The sequence below is a fragment of the Peromyscus maniculatus genome, chromosome 11 (assembly GCF_049852395.1).
Source record: "Peromyscus maniculatus bairdii isolate BWxNUB_F1_BW_parent chromosome 11, HU_Pman_BW_mat_3.1, whole genome shotgun sequence".
NCBI lineage: Eukaryota > Metazoa > Chordata > Mammalia > Rodentia > Cricetidae > Peromyscus > Peromyscus maniculatus.
In genome coordinates this window covers 36,223,105-36,243,527 of record NC_134862.1, presented here as the reverse complement: position 1 = coordinate 36,243,527, position 20,423 = coordinate 36,223,105, and the positions used below count along the sequence as shown (strand labels likewise).

Below are 20,423 nucleotides of genomic sequence, written 5' to 3'. Positions count from 1 at the left end.
TGGGAGGCAGATCCTCCTCTGGCCCACCCCCACCCCAGTCCTCAGAGGAAAGGGACTGCTGGGACATCCTCATTAAACACAGGTGACCACCTGGCATTTCTTTCATCCCTGTGGCTTTTGACAATTGGGCTTAAATAAACCAGGCCTGTTGCTAGTGCCTTTACATTTTGGTTCTCCCCCTCCTAAACCCGTTTCTAAAAGACATCTCCCTTACAGTAGTATCCGGAAGTACTCTTGTAAATGTTTGCCAAATCACTTTGTAGAAGTACATTTCAAAGCGATAACCTCTTCTTTTCTTCCTTCTTAAAGTGTCTGTGTGTGCCGGAGAACGCATGGATGTACAAGTGGCGTAGAGGTCAGAGGACAGCCTTGCTGTTGGTGCTCAGCCGGCCTGTCCCAGCCTCGCGTTTCCCTGTCGTCAGGGTTACAGGATGCCTGGAGTCTTGTGAGGATGCTGAGGATTCCTCTGGTCCTCAGCCTTCCAAGGCAGTACCTTGGTCCTGTTACCAGCCTTCTGTCCATACTCTTTCCCACCCTGTCACTCCTTCCCCTTAAGACACTGAGTTGGACATTCCTACCCCTAGGAAATGTCCTTAGAAAAGAAAGGAAGCAACCTCTACTTAGACTGCTAAAGTTTGTGACTTTCATTCTAAACCCAAACCACAGAGCCCCTCTGTGTGGCAGCCCTCTTCTCCAGGCTATCAGGAGCCAAAACAGGTCTTCTGGACTGGTATAAATCCCTCCCCAAAGTGTGTGCGAAGGGGAGACTTCTCGCTGAAGCGATCTTGGGAAGAAGGCTTCCTTCTTCACTTCTCTCCAGCTCCCCACTATTTTTGGCAGGAATATTTTCATTATCTAAACCATCAGACTGAGCCTTTATTTTATTTTTCCCTGTCTGCATGTTGCTTTGGAAACCCTGGTGATATTTTTGACTCATTCATTTACTTGTATCAAACAAAACTTCCTGGAAGGAATTCCCAAAACTTGGCACCAGTGTGGACCCCTTGGGTGGGCAGGAAGCAGGGAGGGGTTCCAAATGGTTTTGAAGTCACCAGTAAAGCTGGGTAACAGCTCTGATGGTGACCATCATAAAAGCATCATCCGTTTGATTAGGACTTTACAGTTTACAGAGGCCTTCCTCGGGCATTATCTCTTTAATCCCGGCCGCAGGAATTTTAAATAGTAAGGATTCCTCCGAAAGGCCCAGTAATGCCCGACGATCCTGCTTAGCCAAAGAGAAAGCGAACACTGGAAATTAAACCCGGCAGCTGATGCAGCTTTAATGCATAGAACAAACAGCAGAGACAGTTCCTGAGCTCAGTTCCCCAACTGCAACTTGAGGAAAGACGTGAAAGGGCTCAAGTCACGTGTGTGTCTGAGAGGAAACTCTATCCCATGCCCTGGTGGCCCAGGAAGTGATATGATAGTTCTTTCAGGACACAGCTTCCTGGGGCTCTGAACTCTCCCTTGACCTAGGGTTCAAATTTAGATGAAAGTGTTAGCAGAGATTGCTAAGGGTTGCCAGGGGTTGCCAGGAGTCTTAAATTAAGCAAAATTAGCAGGCAATGATGCAACTCTCTTCAGCTACAAAGCATTCTGGGATATCCTCAAGCTTCTAGTGTCTCGTTACTTCAGTCATGGAGAAATTCCCTCTGCTTGGACACAAAGCAGGAGTTGTGAGCGTCCCCTAAGCCTTGATGAAAACAAACAAGGTTTCCATCATGTCTACCCACTACTTTAAAACCGGAAGATACCTCACACTGGCAGTGTGTGCTCTTTTATAATATAATATATAGGACAGAAGCCCACCTTATTGTTCTTTCTCCAGGCTCCTTGAATAGAGGACAGCCTTCTATAATGTACCGGGGATATCCCTTGCAATTTTCCTCCAAAAAATGTTTCTAGAATGTCAGCCATAGGTCGAAATTTCGGTTGATATTTTGGATATCAAGCTAATCTTATGTATTGTTCTGTAAGATTTTATTCAAAGCAAATTTGGGCAGAATAATTTCTTGCTAGGGCCTGTCTGGTATGAAGAATGTTAGATATACTAAGAAATTTTTTTGCTTTTGCAACAGCATCTCCTGTAGCCTTGACTGGCCCTAAACTGGCTTTGTAGTTGCAGAGGATGATCTTGAACTTCTGACCCCGCCTCCTCATCTCTCTAGTGCTGGGATTACAGGCATGCACCACCATGCCTAGTTTGTATGCAGTGGTGAGGGTGGAACCCAGGGCCTCCTACAAGTTTGGCAAGCCTACTATCAACCAAGCTATAGCCCCAATCCTTCCATCATTTCCCCTTAATGTAATTTGGGCAGGGCTTCCTCTATAAAATATGAAAAAGTTTGTGTTTTTTAATACTGCTGTTAAGAGTTTTAAAAAGCTACATAAACGAAGGACTTAAACTAATTCCTAACACATAAGAAAATCAACTGACATGAGTATGGCCTTTTAGTGTCTTTTATCTTTGTTGTTTTTGTATCTCTTAGTACTAGATAAGGTGATCCTTTTCATATAATAACTTCGTAGCTGAACCTCTTCTGGCACCCCACAGAGATCACCATTATAGGGAAGTTATGGTTTCTCTCTCTCTCTCTCTCTCTCTCTCTCTCTCTCTCTCTCTCTCTCTCTCTCTCTCTCTCTCTCTGGTGTGTGTGTGTGTGTGTGTGTGTGTGTGTGTGTGTGTGTGTGTACCTCTGGAAGCCAGAAGTGGACATCAGACCTCCTGGAGCTGAAGTTAAAGGCAGTTGGGTGATGCATGGCTTGGGGGCTGGGTAGTGGGCTCAGGTCCTCTGCTAGAACGGGCTTTCCACATTCACTGTATAAAGAAGCTTCTCTGCTGACACTATGTAATTTTAGAAAAATACAGTAATGGCCTCTCTTCTAGGGCCTATGAGCTTTGAGATGTGAACTTGGCCTTGTTTACAGTACTTGGCATGAATTTTCTTCTGTCACGGGGCTGTCTTCATCACTGTTAAGGAGACTTAAAAAAGAAAGAATTTAATTGGGGGCTGGCTTACAGTTTCAAAGGCTTCGTCCATGATCATCATGGCAGGGACCATGGAGTGTTCTGGAAAAGTAGCTGAGAGCTGCATTCATTCTGATCTGTAAGCAGAGAGAGTGGGGCTGGGTCTAGCTTAGACCTTTGAAATTTCAGAGCCCACCTCCAGTGACATACTTCCTCTAACAAGGCCACACCTCCTGATCCTTCAACATGGTGTCTTTATCAAAGACAAAACCTTCAAAGAGATGAGCCTGTGGAGGCCATTCTTACTCAGACCACCTCAGTGGCCTTCAGTCTAACCAGAAAGATGTTGGCTGTAGCCCTAATATGCATACGTGGGAGAGATACATGGGAGGAAGGGATCCCATTGGAGTAGGAGGGGGATATCACATGGTCAGAATACATTGTCTGCAATTCAAAAAATCAATTCAGAAGTTTAAAAATAACAAAACCAAACCCAACAAAGTAGAAAGCCACCGAGGAACCATGCCCGAGGCTGGCCATTGCTCTCTACGTGCATATCTGCAGACCCCCCCACACACACACATCACTCACACTAACATGTCTACACATAGAACCAATGACTTACCAGATACAAAGGTACCCTGAGAGCTTACAGTTTGAACGGGGAAAAGGACACACTCAGAGAGGATACCTGAGTGTGGATTTGGATAGAGAGAAAAAGAGACCAGCGCAGGAGGAGGATGGAAGGTGGAGTGATGGAGGACACACCTCCTAGGGGATGGGGAGAGGAGGGAGACATCCACCTCAGGGCCACTTGCACATGAGGAGCGGGGACAGAGTCATGACACCAACAAAAGGGCTTGAGCTCAGGGCCTTGGGAGATAGCACAGTGGTTGAAGTGCTTGCCACACGGGGGTGAGGACTGGAGTTCAGAACGCACGTGAAAAATACTGGGTGGGTGTGACAGCCCTGGAAGGCAGGTGAGGACCCAGGGTCCTTAGAGCAAACTGGATAGCAAGACTAGGCATATCACAGAGCTGTGCGTTTGATTGAGAGACCCTGCCTCAACACATACTGTGGAAGAGTGATGGGTGATGATGCCTGACATCCACATGGGGCCTCCACGTGCAGACATATCCCCTTTCACGTGCCCACACCAATGAACACATGCGTACATCCATGAAGGTGTGTATGTGTATGTCTGGGGGGGTGGTGAATGAGCACATTTCTGTCTCCTGGTATAGACCAGCTCAATGCAGCGGTTGCTGTACTTTGTGTCTCCTAGGATTCTGACCTCAGGGCCTCACTACAAGTGCTTGTGCTACAAGTGCTCAACCACAGGGCAGTCTCCTCAGCCAGGACGTGTGCTCATTCTCCCCACTCCACCTGCTTCTGAACATATCCTCTTAGCCACAGAGTCAAACCCGGATCAGATCTTGAAAAGCGTGGAGCTTTCTCCGTATGAGTTGTATTGTTACTAATGAATGGAAGAGTTGGTGATTGCTGCCTGGGTGCCTAGCAGGAACTGTTCCTGCTCTTTTCAGAGAGAGAGAGAGCGAGCTTTGGCAAGATTGGCATCTTGACCCTGAAACTCTGGAGCTGTTATCCCATAAGAGAGCTGGAGATGGTAATGAATGTGTCTAGCCCAGCCTGTGCTTCCCATTCACTCCCATTCATGCGGTGGAGGTAATCTTAGGGAGACCCACCCTGACTCCTCCACCTGTTTAGCAATATGGGGTGAGGTGGAGGCTCTGGTAAATGATTATTTCGGCAGATAGGTTCTAGACATTGGCATAAATTCCATAGGCAGCAGATAAGACACAAATTTCCATTTGTAGATACTGTACACCAGATCATTAGAAGTCTTGACCCTGTTTAGGGCTGTCATGGAGAGGCAACTTTCAGAGTTTGTTTGCTCTGGCCTTGGAAACCTGTGGTGTAAAGTGAGGTGAATGGACTCACTCCCACAGAGGAGTAGGAAAATGAGCGTACTTCTTGGCTTAAATCCATGACAGGGCAGAAGAAACGGGTTACTAGAGGCCAAGGAGACAAATTCCCAGCAGGAGTGCTCCCTACAAATCCCCGATGATCTGACAGTTCCTGAGCTGTGGAGGAGGCCCAGGGTGGGGCAGGAGTGTGGTTTGTCCCGAGTCCTTGCTGTGGCGTCTGCTTGGCCGTGATGGGAAGAGGTCCCTGTGCTGAAGGGGAAGCTCAGCACCTCTCCTTCCTTCTCTGCCCTCAGGCATGATCGCATCAGCACAGTTGCGAGGGGGTGTGTTTATTTCTTTAGTTTTGGGAAGGCATGCTCGTGGTGGGTGCACACACCTATGTGTATGTGTGCAGAGACCGGAGGAGGACGTCTGGTGTCCTGCTCCGCATTCCAGCTCTCTTCTCAAACTTGGGGCTAGGCTGTTGGTTAGCAAGCCCTAGTCCTCCAAGTATCTACACTGCATGGCATTGGGATTACAGCTGTCAGGTCCACATGTTTGCACAGCAATTAGTGTTCCTTATGGAGTTAACTCCATACTCCCAAGGCCCATCAAATAACTGTGGCAGATTATGGCTAGACAGTAGGAGGCTTCCTTATAGTTTCAAAACCTATAACCTGGATATCAGAGAACTACTCAAACACACAAAGTACAGTTTATTGCTTATAGAGCTGAAATACACCTGTGTATCATGTCTGGTCTTGATTTCCTGAAAAAGCAATGGCCTTTAAAAATGATAAGTTAGGCTGGGCGGTGGTGGCGCACGCCTTTAATTCCAGCACTTGGGAGGCAGAGGCAGGTGGATCTCTGTGAGTTCGAGGCCAGCCTGGGCTACCAAGTGAGTTCCAGGAAAAGGCGCAAAGCTACACAGAGAAACCCTGTCTCGAAAAACCAAAAAAAAAAAAAAAAAAAAAAAAAAAAGTTAAGCATACGTATTTCAGGGATGGGGAGATGGCTCCGTGGGCAAAGTGTTTGCTGCACAAGCATGCAGACTTCAGTTCAGATCCTCAGTACCCAGGTAGAGCAGCACAGTCCTGTGATCATAGGGTCACTGGGGAGGAGGGAGGCAGAGCCCAGGGACCTGCTGGCTGGCCAGTCATTCTAGCCTAAACAGTGCACGTTAGCTTCCGGCTCAGTGAGATACACCGTCTCAGAAAACGATCAAACATGACAGAGAACAGTTGATTAAGACCTCTGGCCTCTACCTGTGCATACCTGGTGTGCTCATCTACTCACATATGTACACATACATACACTCACCACTTTCTCTCTGTGTATGTGTGTGAATATACACATACATACACACACACTCACAAACATACACATATACACCTGAGGTTGATCTCTGGCTTTGAAACATGAACACATGTACTTGCGCTCTATATACACACAAATACATACACAAACCAGTGTGAGAGACCACATACATATGCTGGTTTTCTGTTCCCCTATTTGATGGTGACTAGGAGCAGATCAAGTCATCAGGCTTCTAGAAGTCTGTGTGAGAGGATTTGTTTTCTATTCGGTGCATTTCCACTGAGGAAATCCCCAGCACAGCCGTCCTTGGTGCTCTAGGAGCCCGGGGCTGCGTCCTCAGCTGCCCCTCACATTTCAGCAGGCGAGCCTGGCACAGTTTCTCACAGGCCTGAAGAGGTGTTTATGCCCAGGCTGTTGGCATGGTGGGTGCCCGGGGTAAGTAAGGAAGGCACGGGGTTCAGCCGTCCAGGGACCCACAGTGGTCATCCTGTCCTGCCTGTTCCTGCTTGCTTGGGTTTGGGCTTCTGGCCAGCTGCTTCTGTACTGGGTCAAGGCCCTGCTGGGCTCAGGCCCTGGCAGCTGTCTTCGGCAACTGCCTACTGTGTTGCCATGGAATATTTCTCTGCTTTCACTCCCTGCCTTGAAGTGCTGCTCAGTGGTTAGATTAAAAAAATTATAAATATATTTTTATTCTTTGAGAATTTCATATCTATTTTTAATCATATATATACACAGTCCATTCTTTCAACTGCTCCAAGACCCATGCCCAGTACTTCTCTTCCAGCTTCATGTCTTTTTTTTTTTTTTAACCCATTGAGTCTCATTAGCACTGCTGGTATGTACCTGGGTGTAGGGTCATCCACTGGAGTGTGGTGGACACCTGTGAAGAGAACTGACGCCCTCTTTCCCCAGGAGCCATTGATTGCCAGTAGCTCCTCATTTAGGAGTGGGATCTTATGAGCGTCTTTGTATTTCACTGTTCATGCTGGGATGGTGACTCACGTGATTTCATACAGCTCTCCCGCAGGTGACAACGTCCTCCATGAGCTCACACATGCAGTGCTTGGCCTGTTCAGAAGACACTGTTTAACATCAGCAGTCCTTCCCAAACTCTGGCCCTTAGGATCTTTCTCCCCCTCCTCCACAAGGGTGGGAGGGAAATGGGATGGAGATGTCCCATTGAGGGCTGAGCCCACATGGAGACAGGGTCTGGCTGCTCCTGATTTGTTACTGATTGCAGAGTTAGTAGGTGAGGGATCTTCCCTAAAGAGTTGCTGGGAAGGACTGGAGAAAGAGGGAGGAAGAAAGGCTGGGATGCAGGCAGCTTGGGGTGTGGGAGCATCCAGAGCACGCTGAGAAGGCACGTGAACTTCCAATGCTGGTTCTAGCAGTTTGTTACAAATGCAGTGCCTCAGAACAACATATTTGTGCTATCTCACTTCTAGAAATCAGAAGTCCAGGCATCAAGTTGTGGGCAGGGCTGCATTCTTTCTGAAGGCTCAGGGACACGGGAGCCTTTCCCACACTTGAAAGGCTTCTCAAATGTGTTGGTGGGTGGCCCTCCCAGCAACAGTGTCTCTCTGACCTATGCCTCTGTCTGAACAGCTTCTGTGCCTGGGACTCTTCTGAGTCCCCTCTAAAGACCCACCTGATGACTTCAAGCCAACCCAGGTAACCCATAATAATCTCTGTCTTGAGATTCTTCTGTCAATCCTACCTTGCTGTGTGAAGTTCCAAATCCATAGGTGCTGAGGATTAGGTTGCAAGCTTCTGGGGTGCAGGAGAAGGGGAGCAGAATTCTGACATGTTATTATTTTAGTAAATGAGAATAAATAATAGCAGATGATGTAAGGACAGTGGACAAGTGGGGGTGAGTCCTTGAAAGATGAGCTATAGTCTAGGACAAATATATTTGGAGGCCTCTTCCAAGGAAAGGAGGAGGGAGGGGGAGGGAAAGACAGGGAGGGGAGCAAGGAAAGAGGGGAGAAGAGGGGGAGCAGAAAGAGAAAGAGGGAGGGGAGATGGGAAAGGGAAGGAGGGGAAGTAAAAGAGGAGGGTGGGGAGAGAAGAAAGTAGAAAACATCAGGATGTGAGGAGAGGGTGGACAAGAGGAGAGAGAATGGGAAGGAGAGGGGTGAGGGACAAGAGGAAGGGGGAAGGAGACAGAAGGAGGAGGAGGATAGGGAAAAAGGGGAGAGAACAGGTGGGAGTCTGAGGGGTCAAGGAGAGGAGGAGGGAGAGAGGAAAGAGGAGAGAGCATGCACTCTGTGACCGTCATTAGCCTCAGACTTAGTGGTGAGGAGAGGAATATGTCTGTCGTGCTAGAGAAACTTGTGAGCTGGAAATTAGGAAGGAAGAAGAGATCATCATGGCGGAGGATCAGGTTGGCTCTGTTGACTTGCTGGGAGGTAATGGCAGAGCAGTGAGTGTTGGCTGCGCAGTTGAGCTGGTCCAGTGGGCTAAAGAACATGACTGAACCTCTGGATTATCCAGCTGTGCACAGAAGATGTGTGTAAAGCAGCAGTATGGCTCACCAGGATCTTTGGAGAGTCTTGTTTTCACATTTTAGACATAAGAAGTTCAAATGGGTTTACTAAGGACACCTGGGAAGGTAATGTTGGAATTTAGGCTGGAGACCACGCACCTGCCTCTAGTGCTGTCTTCCTCCCAGTATTTGAGGTCTTCCTGTCTCTCTTGGGGTGTGTGTGTGTGTGTGTGTGTGTGTGTGTGTGTGTGTGTGTGTGTGCAGGTGCACATATGTGGCCATGTGTACATGTTGCTTGGAGGTCAGAAGGCAGCCTCAACTATCCATCATCCTCAGTTGCTGCCCACCTCTTGTTTTGGGGATGGCATCTCTCACTGGCCAGGTATGCTAGACTGGCTGTGTCAACAAGCCATAGGTAATCCCCCGCCTTAGCCTCCCCAGTTCTGGGATCACAAGTGTGGACCACCTTGCTTGGACTTTTTACTTGGGTTCTAAAGATCAGCTCAGCTGTCTCTTCAGTGCCTATGACTGTGTAGGACGCCTCTTGATGGAAAGAGACTGTGTTAGGGGGAGGGTGTTGAAAGTCATAAAATTGTGGAGAATGGGAGAGAGGAGGGTTGCTTCATAGAGCTGGAGGGAATACACACGGGAGATATCCCAGACACTGTAGGCCTGCTCACTTCCAGGTTGCTAGGTTCCTGACTGGATGGAGGTCTTCCCCGCTCCTTTCTGAGTAGCATACACCAGGGGGTGGGATATGCATCACCCTGTGGAACTGGGTGCAGATTGAGGAAGAGAAAGTGAGAGAGGCACTTGGTCAACAGAGCACTGAACCTCGGGATACTTTGTGACTGGTTGATGGGAGAGCAGCCACACTGTGGCCCGACCCTTACCACCTCCTCTCATCACAGACTGTTTTCTTCCTAGTCAGCAACAGTTGTAGCTACAGAACATCCTCAGAGCTTTTTAGGATGAATTCCTCAGCTGCCTTCAGCACTTCATCAATAATGTGATCTGTCTATTAGTAAGCAATTAACATGTGACCTTATTGGCAGACAGACCACACATTCCCTGACAGGACTTGAAAATATCCATTTTCTGTTTCCTCACAGAGGAAGACATTTGAAAATATTTCAGAGAAGTTCTGGAACAAGTATATTGAGACAAATCTGAAGAGCTGCCATAGAAATGGTTGCTGTGGTGATGGGGGAGGGGTGGCTCAGCAGTTAGGAGAACTTACAGTGAGAGCATGATGTCTGACGCAAGTTCAAATCTCCAGAAACCGCAAGTTCCAACCTCCGGAAACCATGCAGCAAATTTGTATGTAGTTATACTTGTGCCTATAACCTCAGCATTGTGGGAAGCAGGTGGATAGTTGGGACTTGCTGGCTAGCGGTCTAGCTCCAGGTTCAGTGAGAGACCCTGTCTCAAGGGAATAAGGTGGATAGAGCAGGACGTCCCATGCCTTACCCTGGCCTTAGTAAACACGTGTGCATGCTATACACACACTCAACCCACTCTGTAACTCAAACAGACACAAGAAACAGTCTTCATTAAAGAGAAGGTGTTGGAGGTCACTGGGTTTCCGAATGGTTGGCAGATTTCTCTATTCTTTGGATGCATTCCTTTAAAGAAAACTCAAGGGCATCTTTGATCACTTAGGGAGTGTCCACATTCAGTGCTGTGTGTCTGACTTGAATGCTTATACATGAGACCTTGAGTCTGCCAGGAGACTTTTTTTATTATTAATTTAAAATGATGCCAGTTTGTGCACAGGCAGAACTTGCTTATGTGATTTTCGTTGCAAGCTGTACAATTTGAGGGGGTTGGGAAATTTTCTGGGATTATAATCAAGCATTACAGATTTTTTAAAAATATTTATTTATTTATTATGTTGTTTATTTATTATGTTTACAGTGTTCTGCTTGCATGTATTCCTGCAAGTCAGAAGAGGGCACCAGATCTCATTACAGATGGTTGTGAGCCAATATATGGGTGCTGGGAATTGAACTCAGGACCTCTGGAAGAACAGTCAGTGCTCTTAACCTCTGAGCCATCTCTCCAGCCCGCATTACAGATTTTTAAGGGGCTAAAGAGTTAACATGGAATAAAAATTGTATGTGATAACCATGTTTTCACCATTTATCTTTTATATCAGCATCATTAAGGAGATGGTCATAAAACAGCCATTAATTAGTCTTACTAGAACAAGGTTTGTGTAGTGAAAATTATGTAGGACCCTGACAACCATTAAGATAATTGACTCATTGTTTGTTTGTTTGTTTTGTTTTTTCTTTAATGGGATCCAGAGTGACCCTTGGATATGTGTATACAGCGAGTAATGACCAAGTCAAGGTAGTTAAGCATTTCTGTCTCTGTAAATGTTTAAAAACTGTTTGACATATGTGTAATGAATGCTTACATATGCATATGGGGTACAGTATGATACCTCAGTGCATGGATACAGCATGTGCTGGTCAAGTCAGGGTAAGTAATGTTCCTTACCATTTCTTTGCATGGAGACTTTGGACTCTTCAGTTCTTCAGGTTTTAAGAGGAGACAGAGTCACACTCCCACTGTGTTGTGGAACTCTAGGATTAAGGCTCCCAAACTGTATTTTAATACTACTGTGGCTGTCCCGCTCATTGCTGAGACAAAATACTTCACAGGAAGCAACATAAGGAGGAAGGAGGCCTTGTCTTGGCTCCTGTTTTCGGGGTAATGTCCCTCATGCCGGGGAAGGTACGGTGCAGGAGTAGGAGATCGCTCGTCACGTTTCATCCACACTCGGGAGGGAAGCAGAGAGTGAACAGAGGAAGGGTGGGGGCTATAAATAATAATGCCAGTCCCCAGAGACTCACTTTCTCCAGCAAGGCCCCACCTCCAGAAGGTTCCATAGCCTTCCCAAATTATGACACCAGCTGGGGACCAAGTGTTTACACACATGAACCTGTGGAGGACAGTTCATATACAAACCATTAGCCAGTATCCCTCTTCCCATTTCTCCAAGGTTCTGATGTTCATTTTTATACATTTTAATTATTTTTTAATACCCACATTTGAGGAAGGACATGAAAAAAAAAACCTCTCTTCTGATGTCTGACTTCTTTTACTGAACACAATGTTCCTCTGTCTCATTGTCCCATTCACTCTGCTACAAATTATAGGACATTTAACATTTTTTTACATTGTTTCATGCATGTGTGTGCGTGTCTTTGTGTGTGTGCGTGTGTGTGCATGTGTGCGTGTGTCTTTGTGTATGTGTGTGTCTGTCTGTCTGTCCATCTTTGTGTGTTATGGAGGCCAGAGGACAATTTGCAGGAGTCAGTTCTCCCACCATATGAATCCTGGACATTGAACTCAGGTGCTCAGGATTGGTAGCAAGCCCCTTTACCCGTGGAGACACCTCCGTAGCACCCATGCTAGAACAATTTAAAAAGGAGACATCTCACAGTCCTGTTCCGAATTGCATGTTTTGTTCCTCCTTAGGCAGAACTAAGCACATTCAATGTTCATACACAAAGCACAATTTTAAAATACACATAATTTCAAAGAGCACAGGGTATGGGCCGTATATAATTCCATTTGGAAATCTCAAAATTCGTAAGCTAAATCGAGCAGGAGAAGTTAGGCTTAGAGAAAATGATTAAATCTCAGGCTCCTTTGGGGCTGTTGGAAGCTGTGCTGGATTGAGGAACTTCTGGGAACTAGAGGTCAGGGGAGGAGTAAAACCCCTCCAGCTCCATTCTGTGGATGGCTTGCATACCTCCTGGAGGTAGACTCAGCACTGTCTTGCTGTTCACTCTTTTGATCTGTATCTCCTCCTCCTCTAATGCTGAGCAAGGCTTTACAAGAAGAAAGACATTTTAAGGAAGGGGAGGAGTGCTGTGGAACACTGTCTTCCAGGCACGACATGGCTGGTGCATTCTTCAACTCCCTGCAGCTGTGGTTACCTGCATAAGACCTGCACAAGTTTGGCCTGTCACCATTTCTTCATGGAAGGAGGAGGGACTCATGAGGCTCTACCCCTGACTGAGGATGTCTGCAATGTATAGCTAGTAGAGGAAGGGCTCATGAAGCCCCATCCATCTCTAAGGATCTATAGACAGTTAATGGTTGCTAGAGGAGAGGGGGGGGCATTTTCTCTAGTGGTGTAACCGCTGGCAAGTTGCCCATAGTCCTGTAAATAACCCCTCACCCATGCTTCTGTAAATAGCTCTAAGTAAACTCATCGAGTCCCCAAGAAACCAAAACAAAGAAAGCAAAAATGACCAACCCAAAAATAAGATAGCAACCTGGAAGCAGAGAGAAGGGGGTTTCACTGGAAGAGGAAAGGAATCAATGAGAGTGATACAGGGAGACAAGAGATTGTCATTGGGGCAGATGTGAACAAAACATAGTGTATGTATGTTTGTAAATTAAACTTGTTATTAGGTATGATTACTATATTCTAATAAGTTTTGAAAAGACTGCATTTTATGTTTCAGTCCTGTTCATGTTCAGATGCCCACATGTCAGAGAATCAAAGACTTCATGAAACAATGCTATAATGCAGAATGGAACAGGGGAAGCCTGATGACCCAGCCATTATGGCATCCCTGAATGCCATGAGGCATTGCCCCCGACTACCAGGATTTTTTTACTAGGCATACTTTATTGCTAAGATATCTAATACTCTCAGGGTTTCTGGTCTACCTTATTTTGTGGTCTACCTCAATAGATTGTGATGTCACACTTGACACAATGGACCTAGAAATGGCATCTCAATGAAGAAATATCTAGATTTGGTTGGCCTACAGGCATCCGTGTGGCCAGTTTTCTTAATTGGGTTAATTGAGATGGGAAACTGTTGTGGGGGCTGTGGTCCATGACTGAGCAGGCAAGAGAAAGCTGAGCACTCACATGTATGCATTAGTTCATTGCTCTCTGCGCTTGACTGTGGAGATGGTGTGACAGTTGCTTTAAGTTCCTCCACTGGGACTTTCTGAAATGATGGGGTGTGAGCAAAGTAAACCCTTCCTCCTTCTGTTGCTTTGGTTGGGATATCTTACCATAGCAACAGTGCCTTAGCTAGGGTTTCTATCGCTGTGATGAAACACCATGACCAAAAGCAACTTGAGGAGGAACGGGTTTATTTCAGCTGACACTTCCAGGGGACAGTCCATCACTGAGGAACGTCAGGGCAGGAAATCAAACAGGGCAGGACCCTGGGGGCAGGAGCTGATGCAAAGGCCATGGAGGGGTGCTGCTTACTTGGCTTGCTCCTCATGGCTTGCTTAGCCTGCTTTCTTATAGAACCCAGGGATGGCACCAACTACAACAGGCTGAGCCCACCCCCATAAATCACTAATTAAGAAAATGTCTTACAGCTGGGTCTTATGGAGGTATTTTTTTTTAATTGAGGCTCCTTCCTCTCTGATGACTCTAGGTCGTGTCACGTTGACATAAAACTCACCAGGACAAGCAGGAAACAAAACTAAGACATAGGTACTGGATGCAGCCTAGGAAATTTGCTTTATTCCTTGATAATGTACTATAACTTGAAGTTTGAAAAAAAGATTGCCCCCCCAATACAGTAGAAGCTGTTGAAATCAATGTGTTTGTTAACCAGCGTCTTAAGTGTCCAGGAAGAGCCTATGATGGCCTTCCACTCCTTCCACTGGCAGCCAGCTTGGTTTTCAAGCTGTTTCCCTCCGCAGTGGCCCTTCTCTGCCCAGCTCCTCAGGACAATGTAGTCTGTTCAGACCTAACCTCTTTCTAGCAGTCTCCCCTGTACCCTCGCTGGTCATCACCCCGGCTTTCTCCAGAGAGACTGAATTCACGGTATTCCTGTTTCTGTGTGGTTCTCAGGCTTGCCTCTTCCATGAGGCCTGTTGATAATTCGAGACCGTTCTCCTGTCCCCACAGCACAGCTGTTGAAACATTGGAGAACGGACTGTTCCTGCACTGTAGACACTTAGTGTCTGCTGCTATCACTTACTCCCCGTCTCTCTCTCAAATTAAATCTCAGTTCTCCCTTTTATCCTTGACTTAAAAAGTCCTGGAGAGATAGGGGAATATTTTTCTAGGTTTACAAATATTTCTGTCGTTTTGCAAACATTAGTCACGTTATAAGAACCTGATAGGTGGCTGATTGAAACTAATCGTGGTGAATTGTGTAACATGTAACTTTATATAAATGTATATATAGAGATATTCATACTTTGAATTTATATCCTATATTCATTTTAAGTAGGAACGGTAACTGTCATTTTTATTTATGGATTTATTTTACTTTTAATTGTGTCCTGTGTGGGTGTGCACATAGGGCTGCCATTTAAAAAGCCCTTCGTTAGAGTGGAGCATCTATATAGATGGGCACACAAGCAACAGTGAGTCCTTGACTTGTCACAAAGCTCCAAGCCATGTGATTGGCTCTCAGGTCAAGAGAAAGAAACCAACAATTCTCCCCCTCGTTGCTGTTTCAGTCACCCACAAATATTATCTGATTTCTGTTACCAAAAGTTGGTTTCTCTCACATTGAGCTTTGTATAATGGAGTGTTCTGTCCTTATACTTTGGTGTTCCTGCATTTTTATGTTAGAATTGTGCTGTTCACTTCTATTAAAGTAACCATTTGTGAACCGTTCATTGCAGGCACTGTGCAGAGACTCAATCGTGAAGAACACCACAGTGTTTTATATAATGGGCTGTAGGTGGACAGACAGGGTTTCTTCATCTGGAGCTTTGATGAAGCTTGTTGCTATAAATGTTCTTACATACTTGTGTATGTGTGTGTGCCTATATATGTTCATGTGTGTGCATATATTTGTGTAGCATGTATGCATGTGGATGTCAAAAGACTACTATGGGTGTCATTCTGGCACACAGGAACTCTCATTTGATTCACCAAGTAGGCCAGACTGGCTGACTAGCAAGTTCCAAGAGATTCAGCTGTCTCCACCTCCCCAGAGCTGGTCCCGCAAGCACATGCCACCATTCTGGTTTATTCCATAGGTTCTGAGAATCTAACTCAGGACCTTGCAGGGCAGGCACCTTAGAAACTGAGCTATCCCCCAGTGCTTATCCTTGATCTTTGCTTCTCGACTACACAGCTGTCCAGCTGTGGTTGGTACCGTCATACTGTTTACCCAGGGATTATACCAGTCCCACTCTGCCAGCAGGGTATGCAAGTCTTATATTGTTCATGTTCTTACCAACAGACATTTCAAATCCTCAACTGAGGACAGAAATTGAAAATGAACCTATCATCCTGTAGCTTCACTTTTAACTTTCTGGAATGCATTTTTGATGTGAGAGGTTCTTCATATGAAGAAAATTAATTATCGGCTTTCTCACTTCATGCTTCTTACTTGCTCTGCCTTCCTTAAGGAGCCTTTGCTTATGCAAAAGTCATCAAAATATGTCTCATATTTATAACTGTGGTCCCTTAGGTATCAAGTTTTTGGCTAGTACCATCAGTTAAGAATTTAGAATTATTTCTTCCCCCAAAGTAGCCACAGTCTCACAGATATTTTCCTTCTCCATATTTTAAAAGATGTAAAAATTATTATGTACATGTGTGAGTATGTGCACATGAATGCAGTTGCCTATGTAGGCCAGAAGGAGTCAGATTCCCTGGAGCTGGACTTATAGGTGGTTGTGAGTTGTCTGATGTGGGTACTGGGAACTGAACTTGGGTCCTCTGGAAGAGCGAATGCACTCATAACCACTGAAGCATATCTCTGGTCCTTCATTTTTGTTGCATATTGAGTATCTATGTGTAACTATGTGCCTAGATCTTCCTTTTGTTCCTTTTGGATTTATTTGTTTCTGTTTCAAGACAATGTCTTAATTCTGTGTCTCTAATCATTTTCAATTCTGAGTCCTGTAACTTCTGTCAGTCTTCTTTAAGATCATCTTGGGTCTCATAGATTTTAATATTTGGACTGTCATGCTAACTGTGTATAAAATAACACACTATAAACAGTACATTGTAATAACTTTTATGAGACTGAAGGGAATCAAGAAAAAGGCAAAAAAAGGCAATAAACCAGTGAGGAAAAAGAGGATGCTTGCTGAAATTATGTCCTTCTGGTGTGAATCCCAGAATTTGCTGTTCTAATGAGAGCTTTCGAGAAGGTAGTGGTGAGGTGGTTTGGTTGTGGTGTGTATGGGGCAGTGAGACCATCAAGATGAGTGAAATTTGGAGTGGGACAATGAATCATAAGAATGATGTCTGTGTCTAACTATGTATCAAAAAGAAGTTTGAATATCGATTAAGGACACAGCATGGTAGACCTCAGAAATTTACCTCATGAAATCATCTAGAATGAGATCTCTGCAAACAGCCAGATTTTGAATAGATTGTGATTCAAATTCTTAAGGAAAAAGATTTAGTCCTACTTGATATTTTTTTTTCTTTAGCTTGTCAACCATTTTCCTATTAAGAGAGTCTCAAATCGATCATCAATCCATCAAACATCACTTTTTGTCTTTCTGAGAGAGGTCTCCTATATGCTGTGCTGGCCCCGAACTGTATAGCCAAGGGTGAGTTTAAATGTCGACCTTTTATGTGTTGGGATTGTGGATGTGAGTGGCCTCACCAGTTGTATGTTGTGTTGGGGCTGGACCCCAGGACTTCATGCATGCTAGACAAGCATCTCACCAATGGAAGTACATCCTCAGCTCACAAAAGACAAACCTTAAATCGGAGGCAGCTCTGGGCCATGGATCATAGCTCCTTGCCTGCAGTGTATGTAGGTGGTAAGGAAAAAAACCAAATATGTGGATCAGTAATGTGGCAGGTGGCCAGGGTTCAGTGCCTGTCTGTTGTTAAAGATCTTAAGATGCAGATTTTGTATTCCTCGGAGCATAAGAATCAGAGCTCACAAATGTTTGTGTCATCTAAGTGTTGTCACGTTCAGCCGCCTCATTTAAATCCAAGCATCCTTCGAACACGATAGCTCCAGCTTGCAGAGCACCTAAGCTCAGGCTAGAGAGGACTCAGGTAAGCGGACAGGATTTTAAAATGGAGCTTCCAACCCCAGCTTCCACAAGTGGCGTAAGAAATAGTTTCATTTTGTGTGTTTCTCAGGGAAGAGGACCAGTTGGCCTCTGAAAGATAGTTTCCATAGCTACCGGGTGGCATCAGAAGCAAATGCGGTGGTGGCCGTTTTTGCTGCATTACCTGAACTGCTGTCAGATAGCTCGTGGGGTGAGCAGTTCTCGGGTACTGGCTTCTCCATAGACGGAGACTGGGCAACCCTTCAGCCCACAGCGGCTACAAGTGGGCTGCTCTCGTGGGCCTCTCATCGTGCAGCCGACATTCAACTAGAATGGTCTTTTGGCTCAACACCCCCCCAGCCCCCCCACAAAACAAAACGAAGCAGAACAGAACAAAAACTGCTCTTGAACAACTTCTCTGTTCAGATACAGCTCCAATGAGCAGTTTCTGCTCCTTGAGTTTGTGATGTTTTTAAAGACAGGAGGCTGCACTTAGGCACAGAAGAATCGAGGATTGCCTATCCTGCCTACTGAAAAGAGGAATATGAAAAACAAATCCTCAAAGGACTAAAAAAAAAAAAAAAAAAAAAAAAAAAACCAAACAAACAAAAAAAAAAACAAACGATTACCCTTACCATTTCAGTGTGATGTGGACATCTAAAACACCAAAATATGTAAAAATCTAAATTAGAAATAGTATTTTTATTTTCGGGGGAGGGATGAACCACACATCCCAGCTTACCAAACTCCTCTGGTTTTGTGGTCATGTAGTGTTTGTATTCACAGTGTTCAGATCTTTTGTATGGAGCAGAGCACTGTCGTACAGGCTGCTAAAAAGCACAGACCCAGTAATCACCTACATGACATCATGGAAGAAAAGGAAACTCTTGGATCTGTTGTTACTCTGTAGGTTGGATCTGTATAGAAGGCTTCCTATTCGTGTGTGTGTGTGTGTGTGTGTGTGTGTGTGTGTGTGTGTCTATATGTGGTTGGGTGTTCATTGAACACAGTGTATATGTGCAAGTCAGCAGACAACTTGTGAGACTTGATTTTCTCCTTTTGAGATGTGGGTACTGGTGATTAAACTCAGATCGCCAGACTGGGTTGCAGAGTCTTTCATTCAGAGTCATTTCATCAGCTAAGGACCCAGTGTCTTGCTTATAAAAACATCATCACATTTGCTAAGTGAAAGGCCATACATATCCCTTTAGTTCTAACAGAGTGTAATTCCAAGAATAAGTTACAAGTTGACCTTTCTAAATGGACTGTTAATTTAACTGTTTAGAAAAAGAAAACATGGTCCTTGCTGAAGTTGGATACTGACAGCATTTGCTTGTTTTCAAAAAATGGGATGAGGAATTAAAAATAGAAATTGGTCTGTTTTTGTCTTGGCTACTTTGTAACTCCCATATCTGAAATCCTCCTGCACCCTTCTCACTCAGCTCATTCTGGAGCGTACTTGAGACAGGAGCCTGAGGAATATGTTGCAGTCCACTCAGTCATGGGGCATTGGGAAAGGGCCCCGGTCTCTGCAGAGAGATAGGCACAGACTCAGTGACGGGGAGGAGGAGAAAAAGCCACACATTACCCCCGAATCAGAAATCAGGACAGAAGACACCCATCACCAGCCCTATCTTGTGTCTCTGGGAACTTCCTCTGTAAAAAATGTCAGACCCAGGCACAGGGCTTATATGAACTGCTGAAGACTAGATAAAGGGCCATGTTTATAAATACAAATTACATTGTGCAAACGTTATACAAACAAGGCTTCTTGGGAAAGGTCCAAAAGTCAGATTCCAGAGATGAAAGTCTGCTGAGTTTTGATGATGTCTTTAAGCTACTCTGTATGTGAAGTGTGATGGGGGCGGGAGACAGTTGTCTCCGTATGCATGCTTTTTTTTTTTTTTTTTTTTTTTTTGTGCTGCACGGTAGCACTGTGGACTGTGAAATAAAACCCAAACGAGGGAGGGAAACAATCCCTCTGATACTGAGCTGCAAACACTTCCTGGAATGAAGTTGCAGGAAGCATGCGTAGTTTATGATCCAGTGCTAGAGCACTCCGCACAGAGCCTAGGAGTTAAATAGAAATATCCAGCTTGCTCTCCAAAAGCCAGTTAACTGTGCCTGCTGGTTCCACACCAGAAGCAGAGAGGGAGGCATTTGTTGAAGATTAAATTCTTGACCAAGAGAATAGTAAGGTAAGAAAACTTGGAAAACTCACAAACTGGGGATTCTTCTTAGATATCCCAAAGTTTCCTTTCTGTAAAACAGTCAAAATTAAAGTGTGTGTGTGTGTGTGTGTGTGTGTGTGTGTATGTTTGTGTGTGATGAGTATCCTGCCTTGAAGGAAAATAGAGGCAGACGCCATCCATCCAATGAATGCTTTGTAAATCACATTATCAGGGCTTGCTTAAAGTGTCACCCAAGATTTCCTATGGAGGAGGTTGGTGGCACTACCATATGCCAGCTTGGGTCTGAGCCAGAGACACACACTGGAAGGCTTTTACATTCCAGCCGTCTCCTCCTGCCTGGCAAAAGAAGAAGGAAAAAAAAAGCACTTTGTGTATGTGGTCTAAGTGGGCAAGTTATTTGTACACAATGGGAAGTTGAAATTTCATTTCCACATGAAATTAGTGAATAATGCCTTTCAAGACTCATTGAATAAGCGTGCCCAAGACTCCGTCAGCATTCGAAGTCTGTCCGGGACGCCCACCATCTGGATGGAAACAGAATCCGTTATC

At 45.2% G+C, this 20,423-nt stretch overlaps 1 protein-coding gene across 17 annotated transcripts in view; it reads left to right on the top strand.

Annotated features, from left to right (window-relative positions):
• The window catches only part of Nckap5 (NCK associated protein 5), a 934,454-nt gene that overhangs the window by 345,507 nt on the left and 568,524 nt on the right, over nt 1-20,423 (top strand). For 4 of the 17 annotated variants that reach the window (XM_076547264.1, XM_076547265.1, XM_076547267.1 and 1 more), the window contains exon 1: nt 6,151-7,884. The exons of 11 other annotated variants lie outside the window; for them this stretch is intronic. In XM_076547264.1, the coding sequence (XP_076403379.1) occupies nt 7,865-7,884 (20 nt within the window). In that variant the 5' untranslated portion in view covers nt 6,151-7,864. Of the gene's footprint in view, nt 1-6,150; nt 7,885-19,609; nt 19,881-20,423 lie in introns of those variants that run through there. 2 more of the 17 variants (XM_076547266.1, XM_076547262.1) reach the window with 2 other exon arrangements.